The sequence below is a fragment of the Oncorhynchus mykiss genome, chromosome 7, assembly GCF_013265735.2.
Source record: "Oncorhynchus mykiss isolate Arlee chromosome 7, USDA_OmykA_1.1, whole genome shotgun sequence".
Classification (NCBI taxonomy): Eukaryota; Metazoa; Chordata; class Actinopteri; order Salmoniformes; family Salmonidae; genus Oncorhynchus; species Oncorhynchus mykiss.
In genome coordinates, this window is record NC_048571.1 from 20,295,837 (window position 1) to 20,318,442 (window position 22,606).

Consider the following 22,606-nt stretch of genomic DNA (forward strand, 5'->3'; position numbering starts at 1 on the left):
GGAATGTATAGAACAGTCACGATAACAGCTGAAATCGGGAGGTAAAAGGGTCGGCATTTGACCATCAGGTATTCCAAGACAGGTGAACAGTGTGTCGGCACTTCCACCGCGCTGGAGTTAGCACACCAGTTGGTGTTGATGTAGAGGAAAACCCCTCCCCCTAGATGTCCCCGACTCCACTGTCTTGTCCGCCTGGTGAATGGAGAATCCATCGAGTTGGATAGCCATGGGGGGTATCTTTTCCGAGAGCCATGTTTCAGAAAAGCAGAGAATATTGCAGTTTTTAGAGTCCCGTCCGTCCGTCCATTTATGTTGACATATTCATGTTCCGGGAGCCATGTTTAATTGCAGTTGCCCATGACTCCCACCTAGGCTAATCAACCATCTTTATTAGACAAGTTTAAAATTGACTCTGTTGGTCAAGTTTTTTAAAACTTATGCTGCGGTCTCAACTAACTGGGAAGGTGGTATTACCACATACGACTGGGAATAATCCACTTGAACGCCCCCTCCAATTCGTAATTACAAGTGGGAAACACGTCTATAATGCCGTGTTCAAAACAACTGGCTACTTGGATCTTGGAACTCGGAAATCTCTGACTTCCTACTTCAGTGCGTTCAAGACAACTGGGAACTAGGGAAAAAAACTAGCTCTGACTGGGAAAATTTGTTTTGAGTCGTCATCAACAGATTTCGAGCTCCTTCATATTGAGCGGTCAACTCGGAATTCCAAGTTGGAAACTTGGCATCTTGCTAGAGCTCTGACTTTACAACTAGAAGATCACTGATGTCATGATTGTACCTTATATATATTTGTTGAGTTCCCAGTTGTCTTGAAACCACCATCATTCCTGAGCACAGAGTCCTCCCACATGCTGACCTCTGACGTCAACTACTAAGAAAATGACCTCAATAACAGCATTTTAGGCAGTTAAATGTACCAACAAAACATTATTTATTTAAAAAAATCTATTAATATGGTTTTTGAACACTATAATTTCTTTACAAGCATGATACTGTATTGCCATTAGCCAATCAATGTTTCTCAACTAGTTCAAGCACGTGAATACAGCCAACTGGTATTTACAAATAAATTGCAGTGATTTCTGTCCAATGTGTCACAAAAATGCATTGGTGAGGGAAATTATGGCTTGATTGAACCATTTTTAGCTGCAAATGTGCAGCAATTGGTTAAAATCGCAAGCCCTCTTCTTGAAATGCGGTGATCAGACAGTAATATTGAAGTGATTTGGCTGTTATTGGGCAGTTTTCATTTGAAAAATTTCCTGCCTGTGTAAGTGGGCGTTCCCTCTTTTATATGAGCATGCCAGAGATTGGGCGTTCCTATGTCCAGGCATTGCTGACGCATACCAGATTTTAAAACACCTGGATCGTTAATTATCAGCTAAGAGCACACAACCATTGGTTGATGCATGCAACGTCTGAGCAGGGGGAACACGACCAAAATGGAGGAACCCTGAGCTCATGCGGGAAAGCATGCTCACACGAGAGGGAACACCCACTTACAGACAGGAACCTTGATTTTAAATGGTAAACAGCCATATTAAACACATTTTTGTTTATACACCATCTTTGGTATATACAACTAATTTGTCTATTGTATGTTAATTCCTGATGTAGTCACTCCCTGAAATGTATTGGGGGGGGGGGGGGGGGGGGGGGGGGGATTCCATTGCTGAATATCATTTCATCTTCAGTTTACTGCTTTGTTCATTCACCATGTTTTGAAAGTTACATATCGAAAGCACTTTCTAGACTTAAGACACTTACTGTAACATTAAAATAGTCCTTTCAGGCCAAAACCATCGAGACACATTTATAGAAATATCTGTCTGCCTTTATTGGAATGTGGGTAGGCGTTGAAATACACGAGATCCTCGACAGCAATGATGGTCTAACAATCATTTCAATTTAACGGATAATACATGTAACTTTTTTTGGTGAAGATACTGTATGATTCAGGGACTCATGGATTATTCCAAACCAATCCACAAAGCGACCACACAACAAAACAAAAAAAACTGGGGATGGTAAGACTACGTTATAGCTTGACAGAATATAACCACTACCAATATTACATGCGTTATGGATTCTTGTCCACCCCAAAAATATATATTTAATATATATAAACTCAATAATATGAAACAAACAAGCTATACCCTTGAACACACAGAGAAGTGCATCTGGAAAAAAAAGAGCTATTGAGTAAATATAATCCAACTGTACTTAATTTCTGTATGTGTGGATACCATAGAAATAACGGGCACATACTTAATCATACAGGAGTTCACTTTATTATCCTGTTCTTGCACATTACTTTTATCCTGTTCTTGCACATTACTTTGTGTCCACACAATTGCTCTGAGAATGTTTTTGGCTTTAAGACACCATATCCTTCTCTTTTACATAGATATTCACCCCCATTTGTCAACCTGATAGTTTGGTCTGCAGTTGATAAATGAGTCATTCTCCATAGGAATAGAATCTAGTCCTTCTATTTCTATGTCATTCTCTTCCTGTATTTTGTCTGTAACCGCAGCCCTGGAAATAGGCTAGATTAAGCAGCGACCATAGTGCAGTAATGCCACTCTGCCTCTGTCCGTCCACTCCATTCTGCTCCAACTGCAAGCTCCAGTGATAACTGAGGGAAGTCCTTTTTAAGACATGACCCCGAAGACAGGGTTATGGCGGCAGATACTCGGTCCGATCTCCTCATAGTCTTTTTTGGTGTGGCACACTTGGTAAAATTCCGGCTGAGGAAAGAGTAGATATGACCGTTATTATTTGTTGGTGTACACTTTTCCCTTCAAGTTTCCAATTTTATATTCTAACCAAGGCTAACAAAGCCTCCAAGTGTCTGTCTTGAGCTTTTACATCAGTAGAATATATATATTTCTGATAGTAACATGAGTTAACAGACAAAGACCCCTTAAGTTTTAGAACTCACAGTTGATGCCAACATGGACCCGCCAAACCAAACAGCGTATCTCTGCATGTGGTGAGTGATGACTTGCACGTCGATGGGTTTGGGCTGGCAAAAGAACATGAAACATAGGTCATTATTGAGGAAATAACACCGATGATTATGCTGGAAATGCAAAATATGACATCATTTTGAACATTTTAGGAGCCACAACATCCATAAAGATGTAGCATCCCTACAAGAGTGCTTCAGCTGACTAGGTCAAATGTAAATCGGTTCTCACCTTCAACTTGCCACCGCTTAGTTCCTCACTGAGTTTCAGTCTGCCGTCCACTGTCCTTTTCAGGTCCCTCTGCAGACGACGGCCAAAATCTCGGAACATAGTGGAGCCTCCAGAGAGCACAATGTTCTGCATAGCAACAGACAGGGAACCTTGAAATACTCCTGAATAGATCATTTAGAAAGTAAAACCCATTTCATCCTCATAATTTCTGGATGGAGACGAGTCTCAGTATGTGGCATACATTTATCGTTTTAATAAATCATGAGGGCTGCTTTTATATTGTCAAACACAACGTTCTTGTCGCCTGTCATGTGAATGAAATAAAACGAACTTGAACTCCACAGGCGTACCTTATAGAGGGGACGTCTGACGTCAATAGGGCAGTTCTGAATGACCTCATCAACAACCTCTGAGATGGGCTGGGTGAAGTCAGGGTTGGCAAACTGGGGGAGGAAAAAAGTATAATACAGTACAACCAATGTTATTAACAGAAATGTCAGTTATTTTTCTTTTTTTTTTTTTAAAACAACTAATTGACCAATGTCAGTTCAGTTTTCTCCTGGGAGCTCAATGCTGCACATTGCACAGTTTCTCTAGAAATCAAGCAGATCTAGCCTGAACTGTGCAATGTAGTAGGGAGTTGTCGTTTCCAACAGGCCAATATTCCACATAGGTTAGCACATAAAAACATGGTAATTAACTACAATGACCATAATCCATTGTGCATCTACTTGTCCAATCAGTTTATTTTATGCTTGCTACTGAACAGAGAAGAATGCGTGGTCGTGAGGTGATACAGAGAGCAGCTGTTACTTGGCGAGTTACACTATGACACCTGCTCGTCGAACATCTCATTCCAAAATCATAGGCATTAATATGGAGTTGGTCCACCCTTTGAGGATATAACAGCCTCCACTCGTCTGGGAAGGCTTTCCACTAGATGTAGGAACAGTGCTGCATGGTCTTGCTTCCATTTAGCCACAAGATCGTTAGTGAGGTAGGGCACTGATGTTGGGCGATTAGGCCTGGCATGCAGTCGGCGTTCCAATTCATCCCAATAGTGTTCGATAGGGTTGATGTCAGGACTCTGTGCAGGCTAGTCAAGTTCTTCCACACCGATCTCGAAAAACCATTTCTGCATGCACCTTGCTTTGTGCACGGGGCTATTGTCATGCTGAAAACAGGAACGGGCCTTCCCCAAACTGTTGCCACGTTCACCTGGCATCCGCCAAACCCAGATTTGTTTGTTGGACTGCCAGATGGTGAAGTGTGATTCATCACTCCAGAGAACTAATTTTCCCTGCTCCAGAGTCCAATGGTGGCGAGCTGTACACTACTACATCCGACGCTTGGCATTGCGCATGGTGATCTTAGGCTTGTGTGCGGCTGCTCGGCCATCAAAACCCATTTCATGAAGCTCCCGACAAACAGTTATTGTGCTGACATTGCTTCTAGAGGCAATTTGGAACTCAGTAGTGGGTGTTGCAACCAAGGACAGACGATTTTTATGCGCATCAGCACATGGTGGTCCTGTTCTGTGAGCTTGTGTGGCCTACCACTTCGCGGCTGAGCCGTTGTTGCTCTTAGATGTTTCCACTTCTCAATAACAGCACTTACAGTTGACCGGCACAGCTATAGCAGGGCAGACATTTGACGAACTGACTTGTTGGGAAGGTGGCATCCTATGACGGTGCCATCCTATGACGGTGCCACGTTGAAAGTCCAAGCTCTGCAGTAAGGCCATTCTACTGCCAATGTTTGTCTATGGAGATTGCATGGCGGTGTGCTCAATTTTATACACCTGTCAGCAACGGGTGTGGCTGAAATAGCCGAATCCACTAATTTGAAGGGGTGTCCACATACTTTTGTATATATAGTATATCTCTACCTGAATATACATGATCTAAGTGATTGATAGTTGGTATTCAGCAGTCATTAAAATATGCCTAATTTACTTTGAAGAACTACAAAATAGTTATTTTGTCAGACAGCATGAGCATCAACTCTAAAGAGATGATGACTTGGAATTAAATAATAAAGTCATCAAATAAAACAAATGTAATATACACAACTGAAATATTTTATTAAAGTAAAGTAATGTGAATAAATTATGGTTATAGGTGATAAGCAGTAATGGGCGGTCACTACCATCATGAGACTTTTATTAATTGTTTTATTCTGTGTTACAGTATTCAACCCACATACTGCACAATGGATTTAATGTTTAAAAATTATTTTCAAAACCAAAATCCTTAATTATGTTTTAATAATCAAACCAAAAAGCACTACAATCGCTCAGCACTAGATACATTACATAATACAAGCACAACAATATATATTGAAAGTCAATGGGATCATACCTCTGGGTGGAAGAAGATCTCAGGGCCGAGGAAGCGCTCGTAGCCCACGTCGATGGTGAACTCTTTCTTGCTGATGGAGTTGATGCCCGTGTACTGCTTGATCCACTTAGAGCCGTCCGTATCGTACTTGTTGAACTCTTTCACCAGGTCAGGGCAGACATAACTGAACCTTTCCTGGAACACAATATGGAATCGTTATCAATTGTAAGTCATAAACAAGTATACATAAGACACTGGGTAGATGCCAAAGAGTTAACAAGAAGGAGTCATGATCTGTGACTGTACATCTCTGGTCAATGGTGCAGCAATACTGACCTCTGCTGTTGAACCTGAGAAATGCTCACAAATAATACATGTATAAATTCCTTCGGTTTGTGTAGGGAAGAAAAAGTTAGAAATGTGTAGGTACCTTGACGGCTTTGGCTGTTTCCAATGACTGCTCTGGTGGGATGCCCACCTCCCGCTCTCTCAGCAGCTGCTGGGTGAAGTAGGTGATGTCTCGACCAGCGATGGGGATATGCTTTATACAGCTACCGATTACGTAGCCTTCCGCCTGGAAGAAAACACAACACCAATCAACCACACAATCCATTATCACTCATACAGTAATGTAATACCTTACCATGTATGTGTTAGCAATAGTTGGGAGTTTACATCCACTTAGGTTCGTGTCATTAAAACTCGTTTTTCAACCACTACACAAATTTCTTGTTAACAAACTATAGTTTTGGCAAGTTGGTTAGGACATCTACTTTGTGCATGACAAGTAATTTTTCCAACAATTGTTTACAGACAGATTATTTCACTGTATCACACAATTCCAGTGGGTCAGAAGTTTACATGCACTAAGTTGACTGTGCCTTTAAACAGCTTGGAAAATTCCAGAAAATGATGTCATGGCTTTAGAAGCTTCTGATAGGCTAATTGACATAATTTGAGTCAATTGGAGGTATACCTGTGGATGTATTTCAAGGCCTACCTTCAAACTCAGTGCCTCTTAGCTTGACATCATGGGAAAATCAAAAGAACTCAGCCAAGACTTCAGAAAAAAAAATCTGGTTCATCATTGGGAGCAATTTCCAAACGCTTGAAGGTACCACGTTCATCTGTACAAACAATAGTACGCAAGTATAAACACCATGGTACCACGAAGCCATCATACCGCTCAGGAAAGCATCTATATCCACAGTAAAACAAGTCCTATATCGACATAACCTGAAAGGCCGCTCAGCAAGGAAGAAGCCATTGCTCCAAAACCGTCATAAAAAAAGCCAGACTACAGTTTGCAACTGCACATGGGGACAAAGATCGTACTTTTTGGAGAAATGTCCTCTGGTCTGATGAAACAAAAATATAACTTTTTGGCTATAATGACCATCGTTATGTTTGGAGGAAAAAGGGGGAAGCTTGCAAGCCGAAGAACACCATCCAAACCGTGAAGCACAGGGGTGGCAGCATCATGTTGTGGGGGTGCTTTGCTGCAGGAGGGAAGGGTGCACTTCACAAAATAGAAGGCATCATGAGGTAGGAAAATGGTGTATATATTGACGCAACATCTCAAGACATCAGTTAAAGTTTGGTCGCAAATGGGTCTTCCAAATGGACAATGACCCCAAGCATACTTCCAAAGGTGTGGCAAAATGGCTTAAGGACAACAAAGTCAAGGTATTGGAGTGGCCATCACAAAGTCCTGACCTCATTCCTATAGAAAATGCGTGAGCAGAACTGACAAAGCGTGTACGAGCAAGGAGGCCTACAAACCTGACTCAGTTACACCAGCTCTGTCAGGAGGAATAGGCCAAAATTCACCCAACTTATTTTGGGAAGCTTGTGAAAGCTTACCCGAAACATTTGACCCAAGTTAAACAATTTAAAGGCAATGCTACCAAATACTAATTGAGTGTATGTAAACGTCTGACCCACTGGAAGTGTGATGAAAGAAATTAAAGCTGAAATAAATCATTCTCTCCACTATTATTCTGACATTTCACATTCTTAAAATAAAGTGGTGATCCTAACTGACCTAAAAACAAGGAATTTTTACGAGGATTAAATGTCAGGAATTGTGAAAAACTGAGTTTAAATGTATTTGGCTACGGTATGTAAACTTCCGACTTCAACTGTAGTTCGAATACAGCCGAGGAGTGTTCAGTAGGGCACACCGTTCCAAACTTTTGCAACAGATTAAGAAAATGTGTTCTTGTTGGACAAGTTCAGGAAGTTCCTCCCCATTTCACTTTGCTTCAAAACATTTGCCTCCTACTAAACATGACCCAGTTCTAGTAAAGACTACATGGAATGATGATCGAAGGCATGTACCCACCACTGGGATGACGTGGGTGACCCCATCACCGCTATCAATCACCGTCCCTGTCAGTGTCCTCTCGCCCACTTGTCTGGAGGTCCATGAGGCTGCCAGCGCCAGGACCGCCTGACAAGGAAAACACAGACGTGTCACTTTCCACTAATGATTACAACATGTATTCAAAGAGTTTCAGATCGGGAGTGCTAATCTAGGATCAGTTTAGCCTTTTAGATCACAATCAATAAGATTACATATAGTCAGTGGGGAGATCTGATCCTAGATCAGCACTCCTACTCCTGTTTTGAAAAGGGTCCCAGAACAGTGATCCACCCAGAGGTTTCGCGGACACCTCATGGACACCATAATTTTCTCTGTGAAGTGTATTGAGAGTTGTGATAATGCATTCGAAATCAAGTTTGACTTGACCATGGAGAGGTGCAGGGAAGAGATTATATAGAACCAACATAGAACGTAGAGAGGATTTACCTGTACAGCGATGTAAAGACCTGGAACATTGAAGGACTCAAACATAATCTCTGCTGTGTACTCTCTGTTTTCAGGGGTATTCAGAGGGGGCTCTGTCTGTGGAGAAGAAAAGTACAAATCCCATAGGTTCCTGCTACTAGGTAGCATAATTTCCACACTAATGTGCATGTTATGAACGTACCAAGAGGAAGTAGTGGTCTTCGGGCTCTGCCCTCAGATACTTGAAGATGACCTGTTCCATGAACCTCTCCATGAGATCCCAGTCTTCCACGATCCCATGACGAATGGGCCACTGTAACAAGGGGAACAACCACACACACACACACCATTATTTTTCCAGTTCTACTCAGTTCTAACAGGCATTTCACATGACTTTACATTTAACATTTACATAGCAATCTACAGTTGAAACAATAAAGCAAACTCTCCCGACAGTTTCGGTAAAAATCTGACTAATGGGGTGAAGAAATGTAACCACTAAAATGCATAGATAGAGATATGGTTGCAAGGACTGACCATCCAACATAGTAGTTTTGACCATGTTTTGTTTACAAACATTGGAGTAAAAACAAGATTATATTTCAGTTCTAATGGGATATGCCAGTTGAACCAAGTTTGAGGAAGTTATACATTTATTATATTAATTACTTTAGAATATAAGTCCAAAAATGTATGTAGAGCCTGCAGGTTAGCCTTTAAGTAGACCTCCCATCACTGGAAAATGCAATGTACCTTTGTTGCATAATTTGGTTTGTCTATTGCCTCGTCACCGATGTAAAAGTCCAGATCGTCCACCCCCTTCGTCATCCTGCGCTGGGCTTGGTCTCCAACCTTGGCCGACTCTTTGATGGCAATACCTGAAGTTTAGGAAGATTCAACGCCATCAATCCTTAGTACCAGCCTAGATATGGTTTGGACATTGTTGATTGAAACATCATGACTTGAGGGTGCTGATAGTCAACTTTACACAGGTGGGCTGATTAAATCAAGCATAGGGAAAGGAAACTGCTGATGCTAACCATGAGAAGAAACTCAATGAGTGGCAAGCCTATTACTTCGATATGTCTTGTAAAGTCAGTAAACAAAGACACACATTTTTATTAAAGAAATACTGAACGCACTGATTCTACATGGGTTTTTCCAGTTGCTCATTACGAAAAACAAGATTTCAGTCACGGGGGTGTGGTTCGATGTGGCGGTTACGGATGTTTTCTCAAAAAATAGTCAGAATGAATTCAATTCAATTTAAATCAAGACAAATGGCTTTATTGGCATGGGAAACATAGGTTTACATTGCAAAAGCAAGTGAAATAGATAAATAAACAATTAAATTAACACTAAACATTACTCTCACCAAAGTTTCAAAGGAATAGAGACATTTCAAATAACATAATATGGCTATGTACAGTGTTACAACATTGTGAAAACAGTTAAAGTACAAAAGGGAAAATAAACAAACATATGTATTTACAATGGTGTTTGTTCTTCACTGGATGCCCTTTTCTGGTGGCAACGTGTCACAAATCTTCCTGCTGTGATGGCACACGGTGGTATTTCACCCAATAGATATGGGAGTTTATCAAAATGTACATTTGTTTTCTAATATGGTCATACATTTGTCAGGAGGTTAAGAAGTGCAGCTCAGTTTCCATCTCATTTTGTGGGCAGTGTGCACATAGCCTGTCTTCTCTTGAGAGCCAGGTCTGCCAACAGCGGACTCTCTCAATAGCAAGGCTATGCTCACGGAGTCTAGTCAAAGCATAGTCAAAGCTTTCCTTGTGTACTCTCTGTTTAGGGCCAAATAGCATTCCAGTTTGCTCAGTTTATTTGACATTTCCTTCCAATGTATCAAGTAATTATCTTTTTGTTTTTTCATGATTCGGTTGAGTCCAATTGTGTTGCTGTCCTCTGTGGGGTCTGTTTGTGTTTGTGAAAAAAGCCCCAGGACCAGCATGCTTAGGGGACTCTTCTCTAGGTTAATCTCTCTGTAAGTGACAGCTTTGTTATGGAAGGTCTGGGAAACACTTATTTTTAGGTGGTTGTAGAATTGAACAGCTCTTTTCTAGCTTTTGATAATTAGCAGGAATCTCATGCTTTATCACCCCCCTCCCATCGCCCCTACATTGGCTCATTCACGAATGCCTCCGCCACATGCACAAGTGCCTCAAAGCTGTGGGAGTGGAAATTAGAGGGTGTAGAGGCTTACTTAGACCCTCTGATAGCCATTTCGACCAAGCCAGCAAGACTGCATGCTCCAGCGTGAAGTGGTATCCCAACATGCATATGTTTGGAGTTTGCGCAATTTCATACAAAAGAATGGAGAGGAGTGCCTAATTACATGACACATGCATTTGTTTTCAACCGATTTAAAACTTGACATGTAACAAATGGAATACCTCCCAAATTAAATGTTAGAGGTTTACATCTTGTAAATAGGTGGGGGGGATTTGTTATTTGGAATTTCATGTTTGTTTTATTATTTGAATGTGGCACATGAATTGCATCATTCAAGTCACAAGTGTGTCCTAAAGTTGGTTTATTGAACCCCCTGCCACTCTGAAAGTCTCCCTCTGAGTAGTCAGCAACAGGTGACAACGGACACCCTCTGAGCGAGTTGGTAGGGGCGAGGGAGTGGTTTGTAATTCACCGTAAAATAGCTTGAGAAATATTTACTTTACTTTGACGTTGTTGCAGAGGAGCTTTTAGTCGCACGGTTTTACATCTAGCTAAGGTGTTTGGTGCAGTATTTCTTAAGTAAAACATTTTTGTGACGTCTTGTTTTATGTAAACAAAGTCTGAGCCGCTGGGCAAGTTTGTCTCGCTGTCTGTGGTCTTCCATATGACTGGATATCCTGTGGTAATGGGCGTTGTTGAAATCATAACCAAACCCTTAAATCATGACAAACTCTTGAACACAAATCTCACAAAACTCTGTTTTGGACGATACTGACCTTATGACCAAATTTAACCTACTTGAGCTTTTTAGTCAATTTTAACGCTGGAATAAATGTTTGACTAATATCAATGTCACATACGTTGTTTTCAACTAAAAGTTATTGGATGTTTTTAATTATTTTCACAACATTGAATAATGAAGTAAGCTTTATCCGACAACTTTTTGAGTGTGAACCAATTACACCCCTTTGTCTGAATTTGTGTTTTTTTACGCACCAGCTATGCTTCTGGGAGAGAGCCACCGTTCTCTTTCGATTTGAAAATACATTAGACACAGGACATTCTAAATCAGCAGGTTTTGCATGGATGGAGTTACGGCTTGTCTGGTGACATCACGAGATGGTAAATAAGTTAATAGAACAAAAGAGTTCCAAACCACTTTGCCAATAACAGCTAGTTTTCAGTTGTTCCAACCCTGCTTAGACTACACCCAAACAGTCCTAGCAAAATTATTGCTTGAGAATTATAATCTTTTGCTTAAAAGACATTTGTTTCTTTTTGACTATTTTTATGGAAAACTATTACAGTAAGGTACTTAATTGTACCCAGATATGATTTGATGTTGACATAAAAACAGTTGCATTGGGCCTTTAACTATCTGCATAATGTGACTTCATTGACAAAGTTGATCACTTTGGTTTATGTACGTGTGGCCCGGGCCACACGTACATAAAATGTATGCACACATGACTGCAAGTCGATTTTGATAAAAATGTCTGCTAAATGGCATACATTATATATTATTATAATGTCGGACGATGAACATTGTTCCCTCAACTACTTCCTTGTAGCCTCTAAATGTGTAGGCCTACTTGTCATCCACCCAGGCTCCTAAACATGCACATGTCATCTATCTACTGGCTACTTCAAGTCCTTAGCAAGCCTTAGCAAGTTTGTCCGTTATTCTAGTCAACAGGGGCACAAGGGGACTTCTGCTATGGAGCCATAACACTGAATATAGGCTGGACTAGCTTCCTTTCAAGCGGTGTCTGGACAGTTTCAAGTACTGAAAACAAGTGAATAGGCTAAAATAATTGAAAATAGACAAAAATGGTTTGTATTTATCACTGAATAACTAGTCTATGGTGCCTCTAACAAGCTAGCATTGCCATTTAGGGTCCACTGGATGACTCCTTGCTAGAGGAAGGCGGCCAACTCAAACTTTGTGGTTTTACAATTTTGTTGAATTAGGCGTGTTCGCCTACTTCCATTGAGCACTCCAATCAGATAAGAAAAACAGGAAGGACCGATACCAAAATGCTTTCAGCAGCTTCATTTAACTAATGACCATACAGTATGTCCGCCTTATGAGTTAGGCTCCATTATTTGGCTTATAGACCAAGGATTTTCTGTTTAAATGGCGAATTGGCTCTGGAAGCCAAAACAACCAACAACCTCCATCTAAACGTGAATCGATTCTCAATTGCGGTATGTTTCTAAAAACATAAATCCCTCTACTTTCAAATCAAATCAAAATGCAGGATGCACACTTACTGTACACTGTTTTAACACCGCTGCAGCTGACCATATTTATCAGTGACAACACATTTGTGGCGTCCGTCTTCCGTTTACACACAGGTGTTCGGAAGAAGCAGATAGCGTTTTAGCACAGGTAACCCACTCTTTATTCTGTCTGTTTGCCATAAACAAGCGCCGTAACATGGAAATATGGCCGTGTGGGAACCCTAACCCTATTTTCTTTCATTAGTATTTATCGTTGATATAAAATATCCTTATGCTGCCAAAACCGTACTGCAAGCGATGTGTGAGCTTCGCGGTTCTTAACAAAACTCCTCAGTACAGAAGACACCTTCGTTCAATGACCCGTGTAGTGGAAAGGAACTGATAGTCATGATCAAGGGCTACATATGAATGGGCATGGTACATTATCATTAGAAGACTGTATGACAGCGTTTCCCAAACTCGGTCCTCGGGACTCCAAGGGGTGTTTTTTTTTGCCCTAACACTACACAGGTGATTCAAATGATCAAAGCTTGATGATCAGTTGATAATTTGAATCAGCTGTTTAGTGCTTGGGCAAAAACCAAAACGTGCACCGAGTTTGGGAACCGATGCTGTGTGACACAGAAATACTTACATGAAGGAACAATAAACTGTGGCTCTGTGTTTCCAGCATATCCAATCTTTGTGTACCTACAACAAATGCATTGCATGAGAAAGTTCAGTGGGTTATATAGATCATAATGGTGTAATCATTATAGCTCATGATGCATGATCTAAAGCAATGGGGGGGTACTTCTGGGGTACTCAGTCCGAGCAGAGCAAAATTCAGTTGGTGGTACAGTAACCGAAAAAGGTTGTAAACAACTCATCTAACGGGTGGCATGACTGTCTATGGACTAGGTCAGTTATACGCTTCCACAAGTTAAAACATACATTGTACGTAGACTACAGTAACAGATTAAAGTCAATGCATCCTGCTAATGTAACTTCTAACGAGTGGGGGACACTGATGGAAATCAGCTACTAGCAAGCTATCTTCTTGAACCTAAAATGGTTAACTAGCTAGTTTGCTGGCTAGATTAAACGAAATGAAGCAAATAAAGGTTGTTGCTGACTAGCTAGCTATCTTGATTTGTTTACTTTGCACGCCCAACGTGTATGCCATGTCTGGGTGCATCTAGCTAAAGCCAATGAATTAGTTAGCTAGCTATTAGCATTAGCACTTGCTACTTACCCTGTGCCACAGTCAACTACACAAGCCGGTAGACGTCCAGCCATGTTTCCTTAAATATCTACTGCAGAATGCAATGGTGAATTGCAGCTATATTCCAAATGGGTCTTATAAAAAGGAAAGTCGTTTGTTTTGGGTAGAGGGATAACCATTTATTTAGCTAGCTAGTTTAGAGGCGGAACCCTGAACCCGCAGAGTGAAGTTACTTCCGCAATCACATGATGCGGAAGTTTAAAGTGGCTGACGAGACGCTGATCATAACGTTTGTTAAAGCATTTCTAATATCGCACATTATCAGAGGGGTAAGTAAATGTACACGTTCTAATTGCATGTAAAACATATGAAACAATTATTCTCTATAATGTACCGGTCGTTTTTATAGTAGCAGCAATATAACTGTTCAGTCAATTCATGGACAGGATTCTGTGACTGCTGATGAGGGTAGTAGACTATCTGAATAGAATATCTTCTTTGAACATTGCATGACGCTATTGAAATAAATTACATTTAAAAGCATTGTATCAATGCGTTAGATTGACCTTTTGGGTGAACATGAAAACCAATATCTCTTCTCTCTATCCTATGTAAATTGTTCAATAGTATTGGTAAAATTGGGAGATTCAAGAAGTATACTGCATGAGTGATCTGTTTCACCCAAGTGAAACAAAAGTTCTCAAAAGTTTCCATTTTCAGAGCTATGTGTCCCTCGAAGCTATAGGCTAGTGCAGCACCCCAAAAAACATCTCCAGCGACCTGCTCTGCTTAAAGATGATATCATTGATTTACCTCCCATCAACCAGCCAAGGAGGATTGTATTCCCTTCCACCATGACCACATGGAAGGCCACTGATAAAGAAGATATATTAGCTGAGAGAGCTCTGGGGCTGAGAGCTGGATCCATCATGGAGGGCCATCTAGCGGCTAGACTAGATCCAATCCTTGAGCTTTTTAGAACATTGCCTTATTTCTCTCCAGGAAGAGTCTTTCATCGCTCACGTCGGTGGTCCGTCACTCCCTATATACTCACAAAGCCCTCAGCTTTCTCTTCTTGTTCAAACGGTCCTCTCCAGTCTCCAGTCAGTGGGAGAAACCATCCCTTTACTGTGTTTCGACATTAGGATGGGAAGAGGAAAAGCTGACAAATGGATACAGTTTAGCTGAGAAACCTCTCAAAGGTACATTTGATTCCTGTCCTCATTTAATATTAAATGTACATGCCCAGAGTTACTGTATTTGAAGGGTATAAGAAAGAGGATGCATGCAGTAAATTGTTATTATACTTGGGGTGTATTACTATTTCACCATTAGGTGGCAATATGCATTTGACAGTACAATGTACAGTCAGTGCCAATAGAAAGTACACCCCCTTGAACTTGTGGGATTGAAATAGATTTAATTACTTTTTTTTTTACATTGATCTCCACAAAATACTCTGTCAAAGTGAACATTTCTATGTATGTGTGTATATATATATATATAACAATTAAATGACTAAAATATAGTCGTTACATAAGTATTTGCCCCATTTGTTTAGGTATGCCTAAATTAGTTCAGAAGTAAATTTAGTTCAACAAATCACATAATACGTTATATGGACTCACCAGGTATGTGCCTGGTTAGGACGCCAGGTGGCGCCCCTGGGGTGGGGGGGCTGTCACACCAGGATCTTTTTCACCTGTCTTGCGCTTGTCTCCACCCCCCACCAAGTGTCTCCTATTCTTCCCCATTATCCCCTGTGTATTTATACCTGCGTTTTCTGTTTGTCTCTTGCCAGTTCGTCTTGTTTTGTCAGGTCTTACCAGTGTATTTCCTGTTTTTCAAGTTCTTGTTTTCTAGTCTTCCCAGGTTCCGACCTTTCTGCCTGTCCTGACCCTGAGCCTGCCTGCCGTTCTCTCCATGATTGACTCTGCCTTGGATTACGAACCTCTACCTGCCCTTTGCCTGTCCCTTTGTTTTAATACATTTGTTATAATACATACTATGAGAACCAAACTATCCGCCTCTTGTGTCTGCATTTGGGTCTTATCCTGAGTTGTGATAGCTGTTCATTATTTTGACCTTCCTATCTACCATATACTCCATCTAAACGTGAATCAATTCCCAGTTGCGGTACGGTTAAAATACTTCTCCTGGACATTATCGTTCGCCTTGATAAGACAAGACGTGAAAAAAAATGCTATTTTGCTAATGTATGAAAGGGGTCCCTGGGTCTCCGGTTTGCCTGGGAGGGTTCCCTGGGCAAGAAAAGGTTGAAGACCCCTGCTATAGAAAGAGCGGATGAATGCCAATCCAATCACGGCACAGGAACTGGACAGAAATATACACTATATATACAAAAGTATGTGGACACCCCTTCGGCTATTTCAGCCACACCTGTTCCTGACAGTTATATAAAATCAAGCATACAGCCATGCAGTCTCCATAGACAAACATTGGCAGAAGAATGGTCTTACTGAAGAGCTCAGTGACTTTCAACATAGCACCTTTCCAACAAACCACATACTTTTGGTCATGTAATATACCATTCTAGTCAAAACTTTGGACACATCTACTCATTCAAGGGTTTTTCTTCATTTTTGACTATTTTCTACATTGTAGAATAATAGTGAAGACATCAAAACTATAAAATAACACACGTGGAAGTAATCAAAAAGGTGTTAAACAAACCAAAATATATTCTACATATTTGATTCTTCAATATAGCCAGCCTTTGCCTTGAAAACAGCTTTGCACACTCTTGGGATTCTCTCAACCAGCTTCATGAGGTAGTCACCTGGAATGCATTTAAATTAGCAGGTGTCCCTTGTTAAAAGTACATTTTGGGGAATTTATTTACTTCATAATGCGTTTGAGCCAATCAGTTGTGTTTAAACAAGGTAGGGTTAGTACAGAAGATAACCCTATTTGGTGAAAGACCAAGTCCATATTATGGCAAGAACAACTCAAATAAGCAAAGAGAAACGATGGTCCATCATTACTTTAAGACATGAAGCTCAGTCAATCCAGAATATTTTAAGAACTTTGAAAGTTTCTTCAAGTGCAGTCGCAAAAGCCATCAAGCGCTATGATGAAACTGGCTCTCATGAGGACCGCCACTTAAGGAAGACACAGAGTTACCTCTGCTTCAGAGGATAAGTTCATTAGAGTTACCAGCCTCAGAAATTGCGGCCCAAATAAATGCTTCACAGAGTTCAAGTAAGAGACACATCTCAACATCAACTGTTCAGATGAGACTGCGAGAATCAGGCCTTCGTGGTAGAATTGCTGCAATGAAACCACTACTAAAGGACACCAATAATAAGAGACTTGCTTGGGCCAAGACCAGCAATGGTCATTTAGACCAGGTGGAAATCTGTCCTTTGGTCTCATGAGACCAAATTTGAGATTTTTGGTTCCAACCACTATCTTTGTTTGACGCATAATAGGTGAACGGATGATCTTTTCATGTGTGGTTCCCACCATGAAGCATGGAGGTCTGATGGTGTGGGAGTGCTTTGCTTGTGACACTGTCGGTGATTTATTTACAATTCAAGGCACACTTAACCAGCATGGCTACCACAGCATTCTGCAGCAATACGCCATCCTATCTGGTTTGCGCTTAGTGGGACTATAATTTATTTTTCTGCAGGACAATGACCCTAAACACACCTCCAGGCTGTGTAAGGGCTATTTGACCATGCAGGGGAGAGATGGAGAACTGCATCAGATGACCTGGCCTCCACAATCACCCAACCTCAACCCAATTGAGATGGTTTGGAATGAGTTGGACCGCAGAGTGAAGGAAAAGCAGCCAACAAGTGCTCAACTCCTTCAAGACGGTTGGAAAAGCATTCCCCATGAAGCTAGTTGAGAGAAAGCCAAGAGTGTAGAAATTTGTCATCAAGGCAAACGGTGGCTACTAATGAAGAATCTCAAAATTGAAATATATTTTGATTTGTTTAACACTTTTGGTTACTACATGATGATATGTGTTATTTTATAGTTTTGATGTCTTATTCTACAATGACTGGTACTGTATATATTGACCAAGAATATAAACGTAACAATTGCAGCGATTTTACTGAGTTACTTTTCATATAAGGAAATCAGTGAATTTAAATAAATTAATTAGGCCCTAACTTATGGATTTCACATGACTAGGCAGGGGTCAGGCCCAGCCAATCAGAATTAGTTATTTGCAAAAAAGGGCTTTATTACAGACATATATACTCCTCCGTTTCATCAGCTGTCCAGGTGGCTGGTCTCAGATGATCCTGCAGGTGAAGAAGCCAGATGTGGAGATCCTGGGCTGGCGTGGTTACACATGGTCTGCGGTTGTGAGGCCGGTTGGCCGTACTGCCAAATTCTCTAAAATGGCGTAGAGAAATTAACATACATTTATCTGGAAACAGCTCTGGTGGACATTCCTGCAGTCAGCATGCCAATGGCATGCTCCCTCAAAACTTGAGACATCTGTGGCATTGTGTTTTGTAAAAAAAACAAAAACATTTTAGAGTGGCCTTTTGTCCCCAGCACAAGGTGCACCTGTGTAATGATAATTACTTTCAATCAGCTTCATGATATGCCACACTTGTCAGGTGGATTGATTTATCTTGGCAATGGAGAAATGCTCACTAACAGGGAAGTAAACAAATTTGTGCACCAACTTTGAGAGAAATAAGCTTTTTGTGCAACATTTCTGGTATATTTGATGAAACTCATGAAACATGGGACCAATACTTTACATGTTTTTATATTTTTTTATTGTTCCACAGGCATGTTGGTCCACGCTGATGTGATGACATCGTGCAGTTTCTGCAGTTCGGATGGCGGGACACTACCGCCACCAGCCTGTACCGTTGACACCAGGTTGGATGGGTCCCTGGACTCATGCTGCTTATGCCAAATCTTGACTCTGCCATCAGCATGACGCAACAGGAACGGGGATTCCTTGGACCAGGCAATGTTTTCCCACTCCTCAATTGTGCAGTAATAGTGAACGTGTGCCTTTCTCTTCTTTTTAGCTGATAGGAGTTTAACCCGGTGTGGTCGTCTGCTATAATAGCCCATCCGTGACAAGTATCAACAAGTTGTCTGTTCCGAGATCTCATTCTGCACACCGCTGTTGTATTGCGTTGTTATCTGTCTGGTTGTGGCCCACCTGTTAGCTTGCGTGATTCTGGCCATTCTCCTTCGACCTCTCTCATCAACGAGCTGTTTTCGCCCACAGGACTGCCACTGACTGGATGTTTTTTTGTTTGTCGCACCATTCTGGGGAAACCCTAGACACTGTCGTGAGTGAAAAGCCCAGGAGTTCGGCCATTTCGGAGATACTGGAATCGCCGATCATACCACGCTCAAAGTCGCTTAGGTCATTAGTTTTGCCCAACGTTCAATCGAACAGTAACTGAATGCCTCAATGTCTGTCTGCCTGCTTTATATAGCAAGCTATAGCCACGTGACTCACTGTATAGTAGGAGCGATCCATTTTGTGAACAGGGTGGTGTACCTAATAAACTAACCAGTGAGTGTATATATTCATGAAAATAATGTCAGGTCACAACTCGCTGCTCTTAAAGCTGGAATCTGCAGTTGAAACAATAACAAAGTGGACACCCCACCTCTGTTTAGGTAAAAGCTTAGGGATGGGCCAAGAGAAAATGTCTCTATGGCCATCCCTAAGCTTTTTACCAAAACATTTTGTTATTGTGGGGTGTAACCACTCTCAAACTCATAGACAGAGCTATGGATGCAAAGACTGACCATACATGATATCAAAATGATAGCTTTAACCATGTTGAGGCTTGTTTATATTGTTTACAAAGTTTGGAGTAAAACAGGCTTATATTTGGGGTTCTAATGGGCTACAACAGTTGAACTAAGCTCATGAGAGCCTTCAGAAAGTATTCACACCCCTATTAGTTTTTCCACATTTTGCCTGAATTTAAAATGGATTAAATTTAGATTTTGTGTCACTGATCTACACAAAATAATGTCAACATGTTGTTCGAAATGCTTTTTTGAAATGAATAAAAAATGAATAGCTGAAATGTCTTGGGTCAATAGGTATTCAACCCCTGTGTTATGGCAAGCCTAAATAAGTTCAGGAGTTAATGTTCTTAACAAATCGCATAATAAGTTGCAGGGACTCATTCCGTGTTCAATAATAGTGGTCAACATGATTTTAGAATGATTATCTCATCTCTGTACCTCACATATACAATTATCTGTAAGCTTCCTCAAACGAGTAGTGAATTTCAAGCACAGATTCAACCACAAAGACCAGGGAGATTTTTCAATGCTTCGCAAAGAAGGGCACCGATTTGGTAGATGTGTAAAAATAAGAAAGGCAGATACTGAATATCCCTCTGAGCAAGTTGAAGTTATTAATTACACTTTGGATGGTGTATCAATACACCCAGTCTCCACAAAGATACAGGTATCCTTTCTAACTGTCGATTTAAAGCAGCCCCGCGCACCTCTCTGATTCAGAGGGGTTGGATTAAATGCGGAAGACACATTTCAGTTGAATGCATTTCAGTTGTACAACTGACTAGGTAAACGCCCTTTCCTTTCCCTTTTAACTCAGTTGCTAGAGAGGAAGGAAACTGCTCAGTGATTTCACTATGAGACCCATGGTGAGTTTAATGGTTGTGATAGTGTATGGGGAAACAGGATGGATCAACATTGTATTTACTCCACAATACTAACCTAAATGACAGAGTGAAAATAAGGAAGACTGTACAGAATAAAAATATTCCAAAACATGCATCCAGTTTGCAACAAGGCACTTAAGTGACACTGTAAAAAATGTGGCAAAGAAATGTACTTTTTGTCCTGAATACAAAGTGTTATGTTTGTGGCAAATCCAACACAACAGATCACTGAGTACTACTCTTCATATATTTTTAAGCATGGTGGTGGCTACATCATGTTATGGGTATGGTTGTCATCAGCAAGGAATAGGGAGTGTTTTTAGGATAAAAAGAAACAGAAGAAAGCTAAGCACAGGCAAAATCCTATAGGAAAACCTGGATCAGCATGCTTTCTAAGAGACACAGGGAGACACATTCACCTTTCAGCAGGACAATAATCTAAAACACAAAGCAAAATCTACATTGTAGTTTCTTACCAAGATGACATTGAATGTTCCTGAGTGACCCAGTTTTTCAGTGAAATCGGCTTGAAAATCTATGGAAAGACTTGACAATGGCTGTCTAGCAATGATCAATAATCAACTTGACAGAGCTTGAAGATTTAAAAAAAGAACAATTGGTAAATATTGTACCATCAAGGTGTTCAAAGCTTACACCAAAGTCTCCAAAAGTGCTTCTACAAAGAATTGACTCAGGGGTGTAAATACTTATGTAAATTAGATATTTCTGTATTTTATTTTCAATACATTTCTAAAAACATGTTTTCACTTCGTCATTATGGGGTATTGTTCTTATTACCCATTGTTCTTTTTTAAATTCTTCAAGCTCTGTCAAGTTGATGAGTGAGAACAAAATCCATTTTGAATTCAGGCTGTAACATAAAATGTAGAATAAGTCAAAGGGTATGAATCATTTCTGAAGGTGCCTTAAGTTATATATATATATATATATATATATAATTAATTTACACTGTAATTCAAAAAATAGATTAAGCAATTTATAGATTTAATGGACTTAATCAATATACCTGTTTGTTTAGTTGGTGTTGACTTATAGTCTAAATCTGTGCATAAGAAAATAAATTCAACTATATATTCAGTTTTACTCCCTTGAGGTGATGGATTCAAGCTCTTTTTGTCACATCTTCTCCCGCTTGCCCCCTCCGGCGCTCGACATCACCGGTCTATTAACCTACGGTCCTGGCAACACCTCTTAACCACACCTGGCAACTATTATTACGCACACCTGCGCCCCATCATCAGTCACACCTGGACTTCATTACTACCTTGATTACTTACCATTTATATAGCACTCTGTTCCGTCAGTCATAAGTTAGTGTTGTTTATGTTTCCTTGTTCGATATGGCGCTTGGTTTGTATTCGTTCCATGTTCGTTATTATTAAACTCACACTGCACTTATTTTCTGACTCACTGCATCTACGTTACACTTTTGCAAAACAGATGTCAAACGTTGGTTTCACTTTTAATTTGAAGATGGCAAGGCCAAACGCATGAATATGAATCACGTTAATATATGTGGTCCTTGACGGAAACAAGATCAAAATGCTGTAGGCATATTTTCCTGATTATAAAATGGATGTTTATTAGAGGTTGTGGGACTATGGACTACTCCATGATGATAACAATGCAATCAGAAGTGTTATGAATCTGGCACGAAGTTATTTATTCACAATAAAATAGAATAACTTACTTTACCCAAAGGAGACTTCAGGTGTGAGAATTTGGATGAGATACCTAAAGTAAACCTAACAGTAACATTCACATAAGACAATAGCAATAACACTCAATACCTAGGTGACTGGTTGTCTGCATCCAGTGCAACAGCATCCATAATTTGTGGGTGACAAACTAACCTGTGACAGTCAATCTGGAGGTGCTCATGAAAATGCTTTACGAGTGATGGAGTGAAGCACCTGTAGAGC

At 40.5% G+C, this 22,606-nt stretch overlaps 1 protein-coding gene and 1 long non-coding RNA gene across 2 annotated transcripts; one reads left to right on the forward strand and one right to left on the reverse strand.

Annotated features, from left to right (window-relative positions):
- Positions 1-1,836: 1,836 nt before the first annotated feature.
- LOC110527456 (actin-related protein 3) lies at positions 1,837-14,255 on the reverse strand. Its single transcript, XM_021608732.2, has 12 exons — positions 14,032-14,255; positions 13,432-13,487; positions 9,111-9,235; positions 8,560-8,670; positions 8,379-8,474; positions 7,911-8,018; positions 5,997-6,140; positions 5,588-5,761; positions 3,578-3,670; positions 3,228-3,353; positions 2,969-3,052; positions 1,837-2,774 (listed from the first exon to the last, which is right to left on the reverse strand). Exons 1-12 carry the CDS (start codon positions 14,073-14,075, stop codon positions 2,679-2,681), a joined length of 1,257 nt encoding a protein of 418 aa, XP_021464407.1. The 5' UTR covers positions 14,076-14,255; the 3' UTR covers positions 1,837-2,678.
- On the forward strand, positions 14,227-20,051 carry LOC110527457. The gene is made up of 2 exons (XR_002474135.2): positions 14,227-14,330; positions 18,783-20,051. It is a non-coding gene; the product is annotated as an uncharacterized LOC110527457 (long non-coding RNA).
- The last annotated feature ends 2,555 nt before the right edge of the window (positions 20,052-22,606 follow it).